A 21,851-nucleotide genomic window follows, 5' to 3' on the forward strand; every position below is an offset into this window, starting at 1 on the left:
CAAACACACGCATGGAGAAAAAAAAATCACTAGAAACGTAGTAAAAATTTGTGTTCGATATCGAAACATTTAAATAATAGGAAAATTAATGACACCATTTATCTATTTGGACAGCGCGTGCATAGCGAGAGGAGATGATAATTTGTATCTGTGACAATTTGGGTGGTTTTCTCATCTTTCCAACCTAAGCGGATTAACATTTCCTTCGTATTGTAAAATGCAAATTCTAACGTCAATTGTTACTTTTTTCATTCGTTTTGAACATAAATTGTTTCCAATTATTCGCGTTCCCGATACCAAAACACGGAATTTACATTGTGAAACGCGCATTCGAGTGTGACATTTAAAAAACAATTAAATCCGAGCGAAAACAATGAAAAATTAATAAGCGATTGTTTCTTATGTGTATGTTGCACAAATTATTTGACATGTTCCCCTTGTTTAATCAATTGAAAATCTCCGGTGTCAAGATTCCCATGCACGCAAGGCAGTCAATCGAAAAAGTACGCAAAAAAAAAAAGAAATTTGTCGTGATTAAATTGTCAAACGTATGTAATCGATTAGTCAAAAGACGTTCATTGTTCTTGACTTACCCGTCGTGCCCGTAAGCGTAAATTAGCTCGAATAAAGTCCTCACACCTGTTTTGACAGTTTCACAATTTTTTTTCCTCTTCACAATTATTATTTTTTATTATTATTGTAATTATGTGCTGTTACGAGAGAGTGTCAGAAGTAACCATGCTTGAACAGAATTTCTCTGCGCTCACATATATAATTTTGTGAGTTGTTACATTTTGCCCAAAAAAGCGCATGATATTAACATAAAATGGTAAATGGGCATGACGTGTGACTTTTGTTTTTTTTTTTTCGTACAAAGCAAATTAACATAAGAGATGAAAAATAACCTCAGAAGTCACAAGATATCGTTTTAAAAAATTTTTAACAAAAAAAAAAAAAAAAATGTGCAAACTCATGGCATTCCATTAGCAAGACCTGAGCGAGAGAGAACATTTCAACTGATTGCTTGACTGAGTCCACAACCTTAATTTCATTATGTTTATTAGAGTAGCAGGCGAACGAATAATATTTGTGACACTATATCATTATTATAAGATAATTCTATTATGCCGAGCTTTCTATTATGATTATTAAATATAAAACCTGACTAATGTACGAAAATTTGTGTGTAGATAAAATTTTGTATATATTTTGTAAAAGTCTGAAACACAGGGGACAAGAGACCAAAAATTTTATGTGTTTGGTTTATTTGCATTTTCAGCAAAAAGGAACACATTGCAATTTTAGCAAATTTTAACTAAATTATCTCCTCTGTAGATCTTTAAACGCCAGTTCGAGCTCCAGAATTATCGTCTAAGGATTTAAAATTAATCTAAAATTTTATTTGATCACAATCGATTCAAAAATTCATTCTTTTATTAAGTGCCAGTTGTTATTTATTTAAAAAATTTAAAAAAAAAATTAAATGCCTTGTCTGATTAATTTCATATTTTTTGAAACTTTTTAACATAATCCAGATAAATAAATAATAGCATTTACATAAGTTGAAGTGCGTTGCGTCGGAAATACTAGACAACAACAAAAAAGTGACTTGTTCCAGTTAATTTTTTTTTTTTTTAATTTTTCATGTGCGTGTCATGAACAAAAAAGTGTCTTACAGAATTAAATCTCTTCCTTTTATTTATTAAAAAATTTTATCTATCAATTGGGCATTGTTGAAATCTGACAAACCTTCGTCAAAAATGTTGACTGACCGAAAAATTAGTTAATAATTTTATAACGCAGTAAGTAGTCTTTTGTAAATATTTAATAAATAACGACGATGATCGAAGCAGCACCGAAAAAAAATATTAAAAAAATTATAAACGAAGAAGGCGATGACGTTCGTAATTATATATTTGTAGTTTATTAAGACACCTCGCGACGTATAAAATATATATAAATTTTGATTATTTATTAGATATTGTCGCGATTTTTTTGGTTTTTACAAAAACCTGCTGAACCAGAGATGAAATATGTTCGTAGCACAATAAAATAATATTTTTTATTAAATTTTTAGTGTCATTCCACTGTGAGAACGAACGCAGAAAAAAAAACAAAAAAAAAATTTAAATATTATAAATCTCAAAAATTATTAATATTTTGCACGATTTTATTAATGATGAAGCGCCCTGGAGGTGTTTTGTACAAGATGTTAAACACTGCATGGCGACGCATGAAACATTTTGGTGTGTGTGGCATTTGTTTTTGTTTTTTCCTCGTGCATTTTCTTTTTTTATTTTTAAGAAAAAAAAATATTAATATCGGAACGACCCGCATATTTGTGTCACCTTTCGCACAGCGAGCGGTGCTTGTTGTAGGGAAATAATAATAATAATAATTTACATTCAATAAAATTACATAAAAATTAAATATTATATTATTAGGCGCGAGGCATGCACATGAGTCATCCTGAATTTTTTGTTTGTTTATTTATAAAAAAAAATTTTTTAACAAGTTTAATACAAACAATTAAAGGAAAGGAGGAGAGAGGAAAGGAACACAAAATAATTAATGATCATAAAAGGTATCGACTCCTGCTGCGGGGATGTCAAGATGCTATTTACATTTTTTTTCTTATATTTTTTATGCATTTTTTTGTATTAAATATTTATAAATATTTGTATTTTGACCGGGATTGTCAATAATTGACTGAAATCAACAGATGCAATAATTAATAATATTTTAACGAAGAAGAAAAAATACCTTGCAAGGACAGGTGAATTCAGGTCAAACGCTTGGAGAACAAAAAATTTGTTTTGTTGACAGCTTGAGAGTGTCGTAAAATTTAAATTCATGATTTTAATCCTCTATTCGTTTGATCATCATCATCATCATCAACTGGGCAACTTGTTACTGCTTTATTTGTCTAATCCTATGAAATGTGTGATTTCTTTTCTTTTTATAATAATTTTATAGTTTTTTTTTGTGAACGACTCTCAATTTATTTATGGTATGGTGATAAATGAAGTGATACGCGCATTTATAAAGTGATAATAAAAATTAATTTTATTAAAATTTTATTCAGGTACGTCAGTTTACCCCTGATGCGAGTTAACAACACGACAGAATATTACGATTATTGTTATGATTATTGCTGCGAGTTGAGTTTTTTTTTGTGGATAAATATTTTTTATCGTCATTATTGAGTATTATTACCCGATATTTTGTGTTAAATATTATATATTTATTAAAGGAGAGCCCCCATAATTGACCCATAACACTAAATTATGACAAAATTTCTCTGAAATCCTTACAATTGTCACCTTTTTTCGTCGTTCGAAAAGTTCAGACGCATCATGCGATGTGAACGTATAACGAGACAATTGAATGACATGCTGTCGTTCCTAATAATGTACATGACGGAATATGACCTGAAATTTCTTCTCCTATTTTGATTGCCTTTTCACGGAACGTTTTTCTCGCACAGTGACATACGAAAAACGCTTAAAAGTGTCATGTCAGAATAATTTTCATTGTTTCAGATTTGCACCGAAAAACCGAGCCGCAAAACTGGTGTGAAAGAGAATTATGGCAGAAAAGTCGTCGAAAACGGGAGTAAATGACAGGCAAAAATTATTCCGTGTGGATTATTTTAATAATAATCATTTATTGTGTTGTCTGTGACGGTGTCAGGAAATAATATACGAGGGACTCGCGCAACCAACATTAGGATGATGAACAAATCATTGTGGTGCTAAATGTGAAGTGAAGTGACATGACACCTCGTGTCGTGCCTTTTCCCCGACTTCATTACTGTAGGTGGATTTTTCTTCTGCGTTTTTCCCGTTTTTCGTAATCAAATCAATTTTTTGACATTGACACTTAATTGTTTAATTCACGAAACCAAAAAAAAAAAAGAGAGAGAAACACTTGTTAACATCAAGCGACACAAACAATCGTACGTTGATTGCTCGTTTTTATGAGGGGAACGCAATTTTTTTTATAGAAAAAATAGCGAACGTGTGAATTTTTGCAATTTTTTCACACAAAATATTATATTTCAATCAACAGACATTTCCTATGGGATGCAACAATCTTTGATGAGCTGAGAAACTGAGATGAAATCAAATAAATAAACAAGTTAGCATCGTGTCACTTCAATTATTTCGCATCGCAATACGAGAAACGGTCAATTGTTCCTTCATTTGCACGTAAAATCAACACTTTTGTTAACTAGTTTTTACTTTATGCTGTAAATACCGTAAAGTGGATAATGCTAAGAGAAAAAAAATTTTTTGAAATTCAAACGAAAAAAAATCGATAAATTTTAATCAAGGCTAATTTTAAAGTTAAGAGAAACACAAATTTTCATACATTTTTGAGATTTTTAAATATTTTTTAGCAATTTTTATTTTTAAATAATTTTGACACTTAAATGATAATTTTTGAAAATATTTTTGAAAAATTTTTAAAATTAAATTAAAATTAATTTTTAAAATTAAAAAATAAAAAATTAAGTTAAAATTGTCTGTTAAAAATTTAAAAAATTAGAATTTGAAACAAAAAATGTCAAAAAATCGAGTTTTAACTTCAAATTTTGTTAAATTTGAATTCTCTTAGAATTACCTACTTTACGGTAATGGTGGAAAATTGTTCGCACAACGAACCACGGACCACGAAGCAAGAGATATTTATTATTAAATATTACTTACGCTCTTAATTTTCAATTTTTAAACAATTTTATATGCCATTTTATACATTCCAGAGTCATATTTCTTCCGTCCTTATCTTGAATAATGATCTAATCATTAATTCTATTATTTATTTTGTTGTATGGACTCTCGCGCTGACTGTCGACGACATGGTCGTTCGTATCGGGTTTCATAACTTGCTACAACTTCGAGCTCATGTCCAAGTTATGAATGAATAAGCAAAAAAAAAATATTTTTTTTTTATAAAATTATTAATAATAAAAAAACTGACCGTTGACTGAATTATATTATCGCGATATATCATGAGGAGGTTCGCGAGTTGGTAATAAAAACAGCACCTTTTTGTCTCCACAATTTTTTTTTTATTAGCTTTTATAATGTTTGAACATTTAATTGTGTGTTAACTCCTCTCTTTATTTGATGATTTTTGTATTTAGATGATAAAACTTTTTTTTTTAATTATGAGCTGAATGAACAATTGCCAATAAAAAAATCTGATTTTCATCAAAAAATAGTGTATGATAAATAAAATATTACTTTTTTTTAATGTTGGGCGTCATAGTTCCAGTCGCATACAAGTTTCTGATGCGAAATGAACGATTTTTTTTTATTATTACATTATCTCTTTTAACAAATCTTTAATATACCGGTTGTTAATCTGTGAACACATTTAGCTGCCCATTTTCACGCACTTATCGTGTAGTGCAATCGTCATCAATTACAACAACAACATCATCATCGTCGTCGTAGTCGTTGTCGTTATGTGGCGTTGAAGAGGAAATTTATGCGCGCACAACAACAATACACCCTGCTTAATCAAAATTTTTATGCTATGAACTATTTTTTTTTGTTGTTGTAGCGTTTATTATTCTTTTATTTCACGTCGTTTCGTTTTAAATGTTGCTTTTGAATAAATTAGTGATATTTTATATGATACGTCATAATTAGTTCATTTTGTATGCCCGTGCTTAGTCATGTCATAAATATTTACGTTCTCGAAATTTTTGTTTTAGAAGAGTCATAATAAAGGCGTTTCCTCGACAAATTTGTAATTGTAACAACTTTTTTTTTCTTTTTTGGGAAGTTCATCGGGTTTATTCACCTGAAGTACGGTTTTTGCAGTTTTTTTAAGGCTGCAAAAATTTTTTAAGTTAAAATAAATTGACTTAAGCTTACGTAAAAGTTTCTTAAGTCAAATTATGACAACTTAACTTTTTGATTCTTTTTCAAAATTTTTCAAAGTTTTGTCGAAAAGTCTAAAACTTTTTTTAAAAACTTAAGCTTTTAAGTCAAAAGATTTTTTTCTGAGTCAAAAAAAAAATAAAACTTAAGCTTAATTTTTTCGACTTTAATTTTAACAAAAATATGAGACTTAAACTTAAATTTGAGTAAGTTTTAAGTAACAATTTTTTGACTTAAACTTAACTTAACTTAAGTTGAACTTAAACTTGACTTAAGTTTCAGAAAAACTAAAAATTCAATTAAGTTTTAAGTTTTAGATCATTTTAGAAATACATTTTTTTTAAAGAAAATCAAGGCTGTTATACTTATTAAGTCAAAAATATTTGACTTATGACTCAAGTTTGAGTAAAAATCACTTAAGTTTGACTTAAGTCAAATAAGTTGACTTAAGTTTTTTATAAATTTTAATTTTTTCTTAAACTCAAGCTTTAGTGAAAAAATATATTAAGTCAAAATATTCTTTTAAATAAAACTTAAGTTTTATTTAAGTCAACTTTAAGTCTTTTTAAGCTTACGTTTAAGTCAAAAAATTTTTCATCCCTAAAAAAATTTTTTTTTGCATGGCCAGGTGTTAGTTCACTTGTTAACTCGTCATATTTTCGAAAAATTCTCTAAAAGAAACATTTTAGAAATGTTTGTCGAGTATTTATTGTTAGTTAACTGCCATGCCGTGTCATATACAGAGCATTACGTTGTATGGATGGCGTCCCGCTGCGCTAAAATGTTCTTATGGTATGTGATACTTTTTTCACTTTATTTCGTCTCTTGCCAGTGTCTTCTTGTTTATTTACCTGTGTGTGTGTGTGTGCTTGCTGTGCCTTCCACTAAATATGCATGAAATTAATGACTTTTGTATTTCTCTCGTTGTGTGTCTCTCACTCTCGGGCAAGGCAAGAAATGTCTCTACATCCCACTGTTGAAATTTCAATTGTTACCTTTTGTGTTTTGTTGCCTGCATTGTCACACTAGACAATGCCGAGATATCGGAAATCGGGCCCTCCGCAGTCAAAGACAAGAGAATAAAGACATTAGTGACGGTCTTTTGAAGAATGTCTCAAACGTGAAATGCTTGACAAACGTTGAGAATTGATTATTTCCGCACACACGAAATTTGCCCAAATATTTTGCCTTTGGACATTTGACATGGGTGCTTGGAATGCGTTATCTGATTCTAAAAAAAAAGTCCTTGTCACAAACGAGTCCTTGGCACACGGCAAGACACGAGAAATAACGATCTGTTGTACAACTTATTAACTTATCTGAACATGACTCAAACATTTAACGATTAAAACAAAACAAGAAAACACGAGAAAAAATGTGTCGAATGAAGAGGTGAAAGAAAAAAGATTAAATTAAACGATATATGAAACAAAAGATCGGCCTTAAAGATATTTTTGTGTGTTAAACGGTGAGCAGAAACACATGTAGATGTGTCTCGATGATATGTGCATCATAAAAATGTTCTCGTGCCATCAACGTCGAATTTTTAGATTTTCTTCAAAAAAAAAAAAAAAATTATTCGCCAATCCCGCATCATGGGTGGTCCGCTCCAGATTTAAAAAATCTCTCGCAAGGAAGACACTCAACACTCTCACACCGTCGTCGCAGCATCCGAAAAAAGTGTTTATGTTGCAACTTGCTTTGAAAAATTATGTTGTGGCTCTTCTCGCGTTTTAATGGTGTTGAAAATTTTTATTTTACAGCATTTTTTATGTTCAAGACGCGTTTCAAAGAGAAACTGAAAAAAATTAAAAAAAAATACTAAAATAATATCGAGAATGAGAGAGAAAAAATTTGTTTCATGACAATTAATTTATAATTTACGACACACAAGTTTCAATAAAGCACAGTAGTGGGTCGAGTTAATGCACCGATCGTGTGGAGGAAACTCAGATTTTTAACTGGACAAGAATTTATGTTTATTGAACAAATATAGCAATAATAATGACACAAAACGCTATTATTTATTGTAATTTTATTTAGTGATAATGAGCATAAAGAACGTTGATGACGACGACATTCACTTTTCTTCAGGGCCGAAAAAGTTTTTTAACGTTAAAATTAATCGACTTTTTTCTTTTTTAAGAACTTAATTTAAAATATCTTAAAAAATTTTGTAACTTAAAGTTTTAATTCATTTTTAATCAAAAAAATAATTAACAATAATTTTAAAAAATAATTAAAATTTAATATTTTGATAATTAATATATTAATTTAAAAAAAAATAATTATATTTATATTTTTATATATAAAAATTTATTGATGACTTTATATTTTTTTTATTTTTATAATTTTTAAAATATTTTTATTTTAATAGTTTTTTAAAACTTAATTGTAAAAAATATTAATTTTAATTAATTTTTAATTAAATAATTTTTTAAAATTTTTTTTTAAATAAAAATTAAAATTTAAAGAAAAATGAAAAAAAAAATTTATTTTAAAAAAAATAATTAAAAAGTAAAATGCCAAAAATTTTTTTTTTAAATAAAAATAAATTAATTTTTTAAATAAATAAAATTAAAAAAAAATATTTTATAAAAACAATTTCAAATAAAATTAATCTTAAAAATGAAAAAATTTAAGTCTCAAAGTCAAAATCAAAAAATTGTATTTGATTTTTTTTTAAATTAAATCAAAATTTAAAAAAAAAAAATTTAAACTGAAGTTTAATATTAATTTTCATATATTTTTTAAGTTGAAGTTTAAGTCAAGAAGTTTTAAAGCCCTGTTTTTGTTTTTAAAAAATTCTTGAATTAACATTCAGTAGTAACGAACGTTTTGAATTAATATTAATGATAATTTTGTCTGCTTTGTTTTTATTTTATTTTTCTTTTGATGACAGCCAACGTCTTCTGTCATCATCTCAAATTTCTGAATTTCCTTTGACCTTTTTTTGTGCGTCTGAAAGTCATCAACAGTTCATCACTCAACATCAACATATGTCGCCTTTGTCTTAATTTTTCTCTTTCAAAGCCGGAACTAAAATTTCAGTGAGAATTGAGAACCTTGAAAATTTCTTGAAGAACTTGCGTGAGATTTGACAGTCGAAGGGAAAAAACATGAGCGACAAACGCCCGAAAAAAGGTGCCATTGTTTCGAGCAAAACAAAATTTATGACCTTTATGCGTGAACATTAATTTTGGAATTAACAATTGTTACATTTTTATGACCTTTCGTACGCATAGTTTGTGCGTAATTAAATATTTGTAGTGGACTTTACGCCTATAAAATTTGGATTAACCTGTTTTAATGGGCAACAAAGTTATTTGGGCGAGAAAGAACATCAGCGATGAAAGGTCTTCTTGTAAAAAAAAAAAATTTCAACTAAAAAATTTTCTTATTACTTTTTTAGTTGTTAATAAAATTGCCTGGGTTTTGTAATAGAGTAACATTTATAGAGCTCTACCACATTTTACGATACGAAATGATTTATTATCATAATTTTTTGTTAATACCACTATAAGTGGTCACGAACTCAGCTCTGTATTTATTTATGAACCAATTCACGAGCAACTTTGATAATTGTCCCGAGTGGACATTAATGTAGTACTTTGTACTTGCTTATGTAGAAATCGCATAGAAAAGTCGGCACCGGTTTCATTGCAACCGGTTTTAATGAGTTTTCGGGTGAAAGAAGGTGAACCACGACAAAAATTATCATAAAATAACGAGAGGGCGTACAAATATTTTTGTTTGTACAAACGATTATGACGTTGCCCGGGAAAAAATGGGGGGAAATTTACGTGTCTGTGTGTGTTAAACGTGCTCGAGATTAAGATATGAACAAACACACAAAGACCTTGCCTTCCATTTTAATGAATTTCCTTTCGAATTTTCACATTCGTGTTAAAAGATTTGCGTTTTTCGCATTTTTTTTTCGTTTTTTTGAATGATGTGATAAGGAAAGTGAGCAAAAAAACAATGAAAAAGTATTATTATTATTATTAAGTTTCAGTTGACAGTTATTTCCTGTGTTTTTACTTTTAACAACTTTTCACGCTGACGAAAGCTCTAATCGTTATTTTTCATTTTTTTTTCAGACGAATGTTTCCGACGTTACGCGTTTCGTTCTCAGGCCCATTGAGACAGTCCCATCCCTCGGATCGGTATGCCGTCTTGCTGGATATTGTCGCGGTGGATTGTCGTCGTTACAGATATGCCTATCACCGGTCGTCGTGGCTCGTCGCTGGCAAAGCTGATCCTCCTCCGCCGCCGAGACTTTATTCGCATCCCGATACGCCCGTGGGTCCCGATGCGCTGCGCAAACAAGTGATATCTTTCGAAAAAGTCAAGTTGACGAACAACGAGATGGACAAAAATGGTCAAGTAAGTATTTTATTTATGGCATTACACTTTATTGCTTCCCATACCACGAGCGCGCGTGTATTTCGAAACGAATGTAAAACCCAAAAGTACTTAATCATAAATTTCTGCCATGCAAAAAGTTTTTTTTGTCGTTCGTTTGTTTGTTGTTAGACGTGACATATAGACACACACGTATGGCATGGCATCGAGTTATAAACAAATAAACACTTGCGGCACCACAGGCAGTCCTGCAAACAAACAAGACAAATCTCTCGCAAATAATATTAATACCAATAAAAGTTGTTCTCTAGCATTTAAATGCAATTCTATTGGTTCAATGAGCTTTACCTCCTTTTTTGTATACATCTGGTACTTGTTTATCTCGACAACTCGAGAGATTATTATTAGTATATTATTGCGAAAAATGTTCGTTGTCGCCTATTTCTTGAATGTGATGTATTTATTACGTTTGTAATTTTATAATTTATTGATTTCGAAATTTATTTCGAATTTAAATAAAATCATTTTCGAAAATTCGAAATTTAATTTTTGAAAAAAATAGTAAACTTGAGATTTCTTAATTTTTTACGGAATTTAAAAATTATTTAAATATTTTCTTTAAAAATTTTACATAATTTTCGAAAATTTGTAAGATTTTTTTTCGAAATCGAATATAATATTTACAAGAATTTTCGAAAATAATGTTGATTTTCGAAAATTTGAAATTTTTCAAATACTTTCTTCGAAAATTTAACATATTTTTCGAAAACTCGAGATTTCAAAAATTTTATTTAAGAAAACTTTTAAATATTTTATTTTTTCTTTCAAACATTAAAAAAAATCAAAAGATTTTTGAAAATTTGCTGGAATTTTTTTCGAATTCGAGTTATATGTTTACAACAAATTTGAAAATTTTGAAAGTTTTCGAAAATTGAGTAAAATCGATTATTTTTTATAAATTCGAAAAACAAATTTTCGAAAAAATCGAACATTCTTGAATAATTTTCGAAAATTTGAATAAAATAATTTGAAATAAATTCGAAAATCCGAATAAATTCTGAAATAATGTTCGAAAATTAAATTTATTTTTTCGAAAATTTAATTTTTGTTCGAAATTGGCTTTAAGAAACGAATTTCACTCACGAACTCCAATTCCCTTTTTCAAAAAACGCTAATGAGGTGCTATTAATCAAGGAGTTATTTATCAATAATAAAGAAAACAGGTGCAACTCTGAAAAAAAAAACTGTTTAAAGTCTTCATTCAATGAAAACAGCTTAACATTAACTCACCAACTATACTTTGTCTTTATCGAAAATAATCTGTCGAAAAAACGTGTTTAACACAACACTCAAAGCGATAAGACAAAAAAATATAAAAAAGCCGTCGGTCAGTTGCGTTAAAATTTTGTTTTCGAACGAAGGTGAGATACACATGAAAAAAATAAATTTTAAGGACTACTTTCTTCTTTTCTGCACCTAAAGTGACGACGACGACGACGAGACATGTGTCGCTATGGCAACCAAAGGAGAAAAACGACACCTTTCGATGGAGAACAGGCGAGAGAGAGTGGGTTGCGTTAACTGCCTTGGATCGTTGCTGTGATGAAAACGTGATTACGTACCTTTTTTGTGGCTGTAAAGGAAAAAAGTTTCCTGCTAAACATCTTATGCGCCCATTAAAGAAGAGAGTAGCATGTAACAATTTGCCAATTTACACAACAACACTCGTTTTATTTTTTTTATCGTGATGAAATGTGCGCGTGTTTATATTAAACACCATTTTACCGTTTTTTTGTGTTGTTAACATCACGTTTTTACAGTATAACTTGTAACATTACGTCGAGAAGTTGTTGGAAATTAAAGATTTTTCGTGTGGCGTACTCGTAAGAAATCTTCTAAGCAAAAGTTCTTGCCGGAATGTACCACATTTTGCACGAAAAAATCGATATTTCGGGTTGCTACACGAGATCCAAAGGATTTTTGTCGTCGTAAAATTTGATGATACGACGAATTTTCGCACCGTTAACACCTAAAAGGTGTCACATAACCCGACAACGGTCAGCAGCGCCATATGATGCCCCATAAAATGTTTATTTAACGAAAAAACAGTGACACGAGTCCATTTTGAACGTAATTTTAACGCAATTATCACTAGATATAAACTACATCGTGCGATGGTCATAAATGTAATATATGAACTTTTATGAAATTTTAATGAGATTTATGTGTTTCGTTCATTACTGCGCGACGCGTATACACATAAAATCATCAATGAGCACAACTTAATTAATTCAATTTTCACACATACTTCGTCGTACGTCGTACAGCGTCGTCGTCGTCGTCGTCAAAAATAATTATATCAACTCCTCCCAATCTATTAATAATGGACTCTTTGTGAGTTTTTGTGTGTTTGTGGTTACTGCGCATAGCGAGAAATGTAGAAAAAAAAATTGTGAATTTTAGTTGACAATCGTTTGCCCACACAAACGCGCACGACATGCAGGAGGAGGAAATGGGGAGAACAAACAAAAATAAAAACGGTGACAAATGTGTAGTAAATGGGTTTCGTTGTCAACTTTAATGGTGTGTTTACATGATTTTTCTAAAGCGAATTAAATGAGTGACAGTCACATCATCGCGGTTTTTTTTTCGTGATATGATACTTTCATTCAAAGTTTCGTTTTAAATTTTTATTCCGAGATTTTTTGAAAAAAAAAATCGAATAATTTGTCTGAAATCATATTTTTTTTAAATATTAATTTAATTAAAAATTATTAATTTACTTGGAAATTTCATAAAATAATTATAAAAAACATTTTTTAAAAAATTTTATATCAATAAGATTTTTTTTTTAAATTTTTTTTTTTACTGAATTCAAATTATTATTTAAAGTTACCTTAATTATTTTAATTTTTTACTTCAAAGTTATTTTTTTATAAAAAATTGACTAAAAAAATATTTTTTAATGCTTTAAAAAATATTTAAATCATTTTTATTAATTTTTAACAATTATGATGCATTTTAAAACTTTATTCATTAAATTTTTACCTCTAAATTTATTTTTTTATTAAAAAAACTACACTTAAAATTTTCACTCAATGCTTTTATAAGTTTTTAAATAATTATTATGTATTTTTTGACTAATTTATTATTATTTATTCATTTTTTTATTATTATTTTTTTTTTTTGAAAAAATATATTTTTTTATACTTTTTTGAGTTACAAAGCTAATAATTTAATTTTTTAACATTTTTTTTTTTTTGCATAAAGTAAACTTAGATCTATAGTTTTTTTTATCTCTTTGTTTACTTTTAAATAAAAAAATCTTTTTTTTTATTTTGCGAAAATGGGAAATAAGTTTTTTTTAATATTTAGGTAATACTTGTAAAATTAATAACTTTCAGGAAAATTAGAAGTCTTTCGAAAAATTTAAAAAAAATTAGAAATTTCTTAAATTTTTCTTATTTTTGAAGTTTGAAAATCGATTTTATGAACTTTTTCATGAATTCAAAGTCAATTTTCTCCATTTTCATACCAAACTGAGACATAAAAAATCGTTAGAAAAGTCATAAAGTACTCGGGAAAAAGAATCAATTAGATGCAAATTAGTGTAAAACATGAATTTCGTCTGAATACATAAATAAATAACCAACCACCCTCCAACAACCATAAATAATGTTTTACTACACACAAAAAAAACTCAACTTGTAACGAGAGGGATCTTTTTCAATTTGTTTTATGTGTGTAAAAAGTACAAAATACAGACATAACTGCTATCATAACTTTAAAACTGAAATTAAAGTAGGGGTTCTCCTCCCTCACTCATCATCATAATAATTCCTCACAATACAACAACAACAACAACACAATAACAAACAACAATGAAGTATAAATAAATTACATTAATTTGCCATGTTTTGTTTATGTATCAATTAATTCGAAAACTAAATAAATTGGGTAGAAAATAATATTTTTTTATGAATTATTATTGGCAATATTGGCATTTATCCTTCATTTATTGCTTTCGACTTTCGACCACATGCAAATTAGCACTTGAAATAAACGATAATTGGTTTCGAGAAAAATTAATTAATTTAAAAAGTTTCCCCTTTTTACAAAAAAAAAATGATTGTTGAAAAGTCTAGACTAGACAAAAAAAAATTAGAAAAAAAATCTATCAGCCATATTTAGCAACAAACGACGAAAGATATATCTTTTTAACAACAGTTTTGTGTATTACGTGTGAAAACGTCCTCCTTCACTCTCGACAAAAACGAGGCACATAAAGCACGATGCCAACACCGAGTTTCAGATGAAAGCTGGCTATATCAACACTGAAATGAAAATTTGTCATGCGCAACCAATTTTCCTCTCTCTCGCAGCGTCCCATATATGCTCCCGTAGTGCATGCGTTGATGTGAGAAAAGGGTATCCGAAAAAAAAAATTGTTGTTGCCTTAGCAACGTCCGCACACATCTTTTCATCGGAATGACCCACATTGTTGGGTAACATGGCGAAAAGTGACTTTAATTAAAGATTTCCGGGGATTTTTCGATGCATGTCCTTAAGCGGCAATTTCAACATCTTCATTGCGCCGCGTCGTAAAAAAATGCCATAAAAGTGCTTCTTGAATTGCGTTTTAATTTCGAAAAGGACTGTATTTGAATAACGAAGCGATATGACGATTCCATTCGCATATTCGTATCTCGGTTGTCGCCTCTTTGCGCGCCCGCAAGCAAAAAAGTAATAAATCACGTTGTTCGTTTATTTTTTACAAGCAAGCACCACAATACGATAAATAAATACGCTTTTTAACAAGAAAGCAAAATTTATTCATGATGATGCTCTTGCATGCTCCTCCCGGTCAAGTCAAGTGTTAAAGCAATTCATTTCAGATTTTTATTTTTTTTTTATTATTCCCTCTGTATTTATTGATCATCGATGATGATGATGACGACTGTAACGAATTGACATTAATATTGGCGCCTTTTCTTCTTTTCTTTCAGATTGTACTTAACTCGATGCATCGCTACCAGCCGCGCATTCATTTGGTGCGTTTGGGACCTGGCCAAAATATTCCCACGTCGCCGAAGGAACTGGCCGAAGTGGATCACAAAACTTACGTTTTTCCGGAGACCGTTTTCACGGCAGTCACGGCATACCAAAATCAACTAATCACAAAGCTGAAAATCGATTCGAATCCGTTCGCAAAAGGATTCCGGGACTCGTCTAGACTAACAGATTTTGACAGGTGAGTGTTGAGAAATTTATGCGCGGCGCGATTAAAATCCATAATAAATGGAACGCCTCTATTTTTGTAGTTGTTGTTGCGTTTTGTTATGCCTTGTCGATTGCCGGAGTGTAAATGATTGTGTGTTCGGTAAAACAGGCATGAACGAAAAAAAAATGATTTATTATGAGTTGAGTGTTAACTTAATTACCTCTCGACTTGATCGATTCTAACAAAAAAAAATTCTTTCAAAAAAGAAATTTTTTTTGATATCAAATAAGGAAGTCATTAAAAAATTTTTTGATCAATTTTTTTCGAAATTATTCTCTTATCGATTTTTATCCCCGAAAAAAAGCAGCAAAAACTTATTATTTTAAATGATTCTTTTAAACTTTTTTTTCTCGACTTCTTTTCTCCAGCTATTCGCACACACAAGCTAAGAAAAAAAATAAGTTAACGTCTCGTCCAGGGTAATTACTATTTATTTTAATGAGCATCATCTGAAGACCAGTTCTTGATGTATTACATACGACGAGTAGCTAAATTGGTGCCGTTTACACGTTTTCGCTCGCTCGCAAGAAGTGCTATCACTATGTGGCCTATTTTTATTTGCAACAACGTTCGAGCACAAACCACAAAATGACAGATATTTCATGTAAAGCACGTTCAATTTTAATATTTTTCCGTTCGTATCGTGTCTGACATTTTGATATTTCTTTGCAGCAACAATGTTGCCCTTTTTATACGTTGATGTTGTTGATTACAGAGCGGAATCTCGTCAAGAAAGCCACAAGCCTTTGCATTTTTCACACTCAATTATGACAAATTTGACTTACCGCAAACATTTGGAAGGTTAATTGAATCTTTTTGACGTACGGAAAGGAATTTAATTTTGATTTTACTCGGGTTTACTTGAGAAAAAGTTATTTAAGTCAACTTAAGAGCTTAATTTGTAATTTAAAAAAAAATAATAAAAAAACTTTTTTTACAAAATTTTTTGAAAAGTCAAAATCATATTAAATCAATAGCTTAAAAAGTCAAATATTTCATTTTTTTATTCAAATTTAATTTTAAGTCTCTTAAGTTCAAGTTTAAGTCATAAGTTTTTGCAATCCTGAAATTAAGTCAAAACTTAATTGAATAGATAAAATTTCTCTTAAGTTAAATTCAACTTAATAATTTTATTTGCAAAAATTTTTCTAATATTTTATTTTTGAATAAAATCAGAAGACTTATGAGACTTAAACTTAAGATTCACAAAAAAAACTAAAATTATTTGACTTAAGCTTAAGTTTAAAAATAAGTTAAAACTTTATTAGTTTTTGATAAATAATGAGAAAAAAATCAAAAAAATATAATTTTTAAATAAAAATTAAGAAAATTAAGTTCCTAATTTATCTAAAGTCAGTTGACTTAACTTAAGTTCGAATAAAAATTAATTAATTCTTACAAAAAATTAAAAAAAAAATATTTAAATTTTATCCAAAAAATAATCGATAAGCCAAAAATTGATTGATTTTTAACCTATTTTTCAACTGAAACTTAAGTCAAAATTTTAAAACTACAAATTAAGTCAAATAACTTAAGATTTTTTCCCATAAATTTGAACTTAAGACTTAAAATTCTTTAAGAAAAACCGTAAACTGTTGAAACCAATAGTGTATTCGGTCCTGATCAAAAGAAAGCATTTAATTTATTACTCTTTTTTAGAGATTTCTAAAGTATATGCACCAGTTTTCCGGTGTTATTATGCCACGTAGTGAAATAAATGATAAACAAAGGTCTGTAATTATGTGCAGAAAAACCGCACAGCTCATAATTATTTCTCATGCAGCATTTTTTTTATGGACTTGAGACTTAAGACCTACAAAGATATTGCAAAATATGTACGCATTACATGAAATACTATGGCATTTCACGTGATTAATGCGAATATAAAGTGTCCGCGTTTGAGTGGTAAATGATAATTTATGTTGCGACTTTTAACGTGTGTGAGCTGGTTTTCAATCAAATTTTGTCTTCGGCTCTCACAACGAAAAAAAAAATGGCAAACTTAAACTTTTCAACTTCAACATCGAAGTTCTATTTAAATGAATAATTGTGTGTTGACGTGCGAAAATGTCTGAATTACATCGCATCGTAATTACTACACGTACATGTCAAACTCACTACTTATTGGATGTAAATGAGCATTCTCGGGCATTTAACGCAAAAAAAAAAAACGAACGGCAAAACAAAAATAAAATTGAGGATAACTTTGATATTTGCCGCAAATGTGTCCGCCGTGCCAATTGGTCAAAAAAATAAAAAAAAACAGGGATATTTGATTGACTTGTGCAGTGTTTCGGTATGACCCAAATAGCCATTGAACCGACGAGTCTCTAAAAAAATTGTAATATTAATGAGAAACAGGCGATTGACAAGCAATTATGTCAATTGCTCTGCTGCAGCACCTGATAACTCAATAAACACTCGGCAACGAGCGAACGAGAGAGAACTTTTCAACAAGAAATGCAATTATCAGCCAGTAATTAGAGAGAACAACACTTGAAACGGGTTTGATAACAATAATCGATATTAAAATAATTGCAAAGTGAGTGAATACTTTTTCATGTTTCACACATTTTTTTTTTAAAAACAATTTTAAACAAAGCTCTGCAACATGAATATCCATGAATACGCTTCAAGCATCGTTATTATTGTTATTAACAATAAAAAAAATGTGTAAATGTAAAGTTTTGTTGATCGCGTGAACAATTTCTTTTTAACACTTTGCAATTATAACAATTTTGTTGTTCGTATTATTTGTTTGAAATGCAAAAAACACACACATAATGATTTAATACCGCGCGTTTAGTTTCGACGATGAACGATGAAAGAATTTTTACCGTTGAAAGACGACTTGCAAACATGCATGAATCGAAAAAATCCGTAATTATGACACCTATTCCATTAATAAAATATAGAAATAATTTTTTTAAAAAATTAGTTTAAAACGCGCGCCGCTCTATAATTAAGTTAATAAATAAATTTTGTGTGAATCAAAATCGAATGGAAAACCAATTTAGACAAAAATCGTTTTTGTGGGTCTCTAATCAACAGGTGACGCCCCTAAAAAATATAAAAATAAAAATTTTGTCGGAATGTTGATGAATGCTGAGATTTGTTCCTAATTAATGAATGAATGAAGCTGTCGATCAATGAAATATTTTTTTTTGCATTTTTTTTTTCTTCTTTGTCTTGGTAGACATTGTGACTCTGCGGCAATTTCGCAAAAAAGGCAAAAAACAAAATTTACAAAAAAAAATATTGAATAATGACGAAAATGCAGCAAAAAGTGAATGAACATGTTTAAAAGTGAATAATTATATCTGATGATAGCGCGCTAATAATTGCAACAATAATTTTTTCACATCTTTTATTGCCTTGCCCTCTCGCATGTTATGCCAATCCGTCGTCGTCGTCGTCGTTGTATGTGCGAAGCATCATGCGAGTGCAACAAAAAAAAATTGTATAAAGTTGTCGTTTGTAGAATGTTCAATGATGGTATCGTATTTAAGAATTTATTTTGCTTTGTGATTTTTTTAAACAACGTGATCTTAAAAAAATTCAAACCACGTGACTTGATAAATTTTCAAACTAAGAAAATCAAGCTTAAAAATTTTTCAGGTCACGTGGTTTGAAAACTTTTTCAGGTCACGTGGTTTGAAATTTTTTTCAGATCACGTGGTTTGAAATTTTTTTATATCACGTGATCTGAGAAATATTTAAACCACGTGATCTAAAGAAAAATTTCAAACCACGTGACCTAAGAAATTTTCAAACCACGTGATCTGTCAATGATCTGAGGAATTTTTAAGTCACGTGGTTTGAGAACTTTTATATAACGTTGCCTAAAAAGTTCTCAAACCACGTGACTTAAAAAATGTGTTCAAACCACTTGAAACCACATTTTCAGTACGAAATGCGGTAAAGATAATAATAATGAAGAGGTGTTAAGAAATCTTTTATAAAGTGTTCACTCACTCACATCTTTTACACCCAAAACATTACTAAATTGATAGGCCCGCAAGAAAAGATTGCCGCTAATTTTCTTGTTGTTCTTGTTCTCTTCTCTTGCACTCTTTGCTTCTCCTCCATGCATCATCATCATCATCATAATAGTCGTTGTCGTCCTGCAGTAGTTCCGTATGTGTGTTTGGAAATAATAACAGCGATGATAAAGGAGAAATAAAAAGACGAACAAAAAGCCCTACAGCCCATATCAACGCGGCATTACAAATTACAGGGCGGCAAATCTTTTTGATGAGCGTTTTGTGTTCGGGTTGTGTGATGTATTTGAAGGAAAATTGGTAAAAGCGAGGTAAAACGATGATTATAGCGCAGCATCGCAGCAATGTTGTACGAATTTGATCACTTTTAAAGGAGTCGTCATACTTGCAAAAAAGGTCAGAAATCGCTCTTTCATTACCTTTCTTAATTACTCGCAACTTCCAACTCGTGGAAATGAAGCGAATGGAACGACGACTGCGGGACATTCACCTCTTTTTCTATCTCTTTCTGCGTCTTTCTAGTTTCTGCCTTTTTTTGCACGCACCTGCATCATGCAAAGAAAAAAAAATCGCAAGTCAGTGAGTGAGTGCAAGAGTGAGAGAGATGTCGATTCAGAAAATCGCTGAAGCGAACCATAAGTCGTGATTTTATGCAGCGATAACAACGCAAAAATAGGGTGTGAACTCGGCAATTAATTAATTAATGTGTGCAAAAGAAATAAATCTCTAACCTTTTCCTCTTTTTTCGTTTTTTTGCAGAGATCCAATGGATTCCTTCTTGCTGGAACAACATCTCCGTACGCCACTTCGTCTTTTCCCCGACCCATTTACGCCGCAAATGCTGCCCCAAGATCCCGAAGCGCAAGCCGCCTTCATCGAAAAGGCCCGTCAACATCTCCAGATGTGGGGCAGATCGCCGTATTCCGAACTTTTGCTGCCCCAAATGTACCAACGACCCAATTTGGGTGCCCTCAATATCGGACTGTGGCAAGCGGCGCAACAATGGCCTCCGCAGCTCTCGGCAGGCTTTCTGGCGGCAAATGCAGCAGCAGCGGCGCAACAACAACAACAGAATGCACGAACACCTCCTCCAGCGGTATCGACGCCATCGAGCTCGGGATCGCCGTCACCCGATATGCGAGCGAAGCACTTTCAACGTTTCAGTCCGTATCAAATTCCGCAGCATCATAACACGAGTTCGTCGTCGTCGTCGCGAGGTAGTCCTCCAAATACTGCCGCCGCCGCCGCGAATAACAACAACAACTCAAGTACTAACAACAATAATAGCAATTGAATTAGATAGGCGACAATTTTTTTGTTTGTTTTTGCAGCGAAATGCTAAGAGGTATAGTTCCAAAGACATTTATTTATTTTTTTTGTAAAATGTGATTAATTTCTATTGGCTCCGTTTGGTGAGTTTCTTTCGTTTTGGACTCGTCTCTGTTCCTTTATTCATCAATTTTTTATATAAAATAGCTCGTAAAATGGACATACAGTATTAAAAATATAAATTATGCAAATGAAAATAGCAAATAAAGTACTTGATAAGCGATAAAATTTAGAGGAAACATTCTGTTTGAGACGAATTGTAAATAAAACTAAATAAATTTTACGCAAAAATAGCGATAACAAACAATTCCTAGGTGTCTACAGTGAGAAAAAAATATTAAACTATATAATTAATTGTAAAAAAATGGCGTAAATGTTGTATTTTATATAAATTTAAAAAAAAAACATAATTTTTAAGTATTTATGTTTGAATATTTTATAAGATTTTGCCACAAACAAAAAGAATTATAATTTAATAGGGAATAAAACATTAAAATAATAATTAATTACATTATGTATTATAAAAATTATGCTTAAGTGGCTTACAAAACAGTACAATTTTTGTTTAAATTTATGTTGAATTTTTGTCCACAAAAAAAGCCGCCGCCGCTTCTCATGTAAATGTGTTTGTAATAAAACAAAAAAAACTAAATAATTGATTAGTAAATAAATAATATAAAATAATTAATAAAATAATAATGATAATGGTAAAACAGTTAAATGATAATTATTATTATATAATATAAATACACAATAGGCAAATAAAAGTAAATCATATATTATTATTGAACAACAAAAAACAAGAAAATTATGTTAAATACAGTAAAAAATAAAAAAAATAATTTTAAAATAAAAATTTACAAGTGTTTCATTTAATATTTCTTTGTCATGCGATGTAATGAGGTGAATGAGGTAAGTATAGTTCGTTAAATTAATTTGGAAATTTGTGTCATTGCTCATGGTTTTCTTATTTTAATTAAT

At 30.0% G+C, this 21,851-nt stretch overlaps 1 protein-coding gene across 1 annotated transcript in view; it reads left to right on the top strand.

Annotated features, from left to right (window-relative positions):
• LOC134828610 (T-box protein H15-like) overlaps positions 1–20,835 on the top strand; it is a 33,646-nt gene extending 12,811 nt beyond the window's left edge. Inside the window, exons 4-6 of the mRNA XM_063841592.1 lie at positions 9,995–10,280; positions 15,266–15,510; positions 20,301–20,835. Of these exons, the coding sequence (XP_063697662.1) occupies positions 9,995–10,280; positions 15,266–15,510; positions 20,301–20,835 (1,066 nt within the window). The remainder of the gene's footprint in view (positions 1–9,994; positions 10,281–15,265; positions 15,511–20,300) is intronic.
• The last annotated feature ends 1,016 nt before the right edge of the window (positions 20,836–21,851 follow it).

This window comes from Culicoides brevitarsis, chromosome 2, assembly GCF_036172545.1.
Source record: "Culicoides brevitarsis isolate CSIRO-B50_1 chromosome 2, AGI_CSIRO_Cbre_v1, whole genome shotgun sequence".
Taxonomy (NCBI): Eukaryota; Metazoa; Arthropoda; class Insecta; order Diptera; family Ceratopogonidae; genus Culicoides; species Culicoides brevitarsis.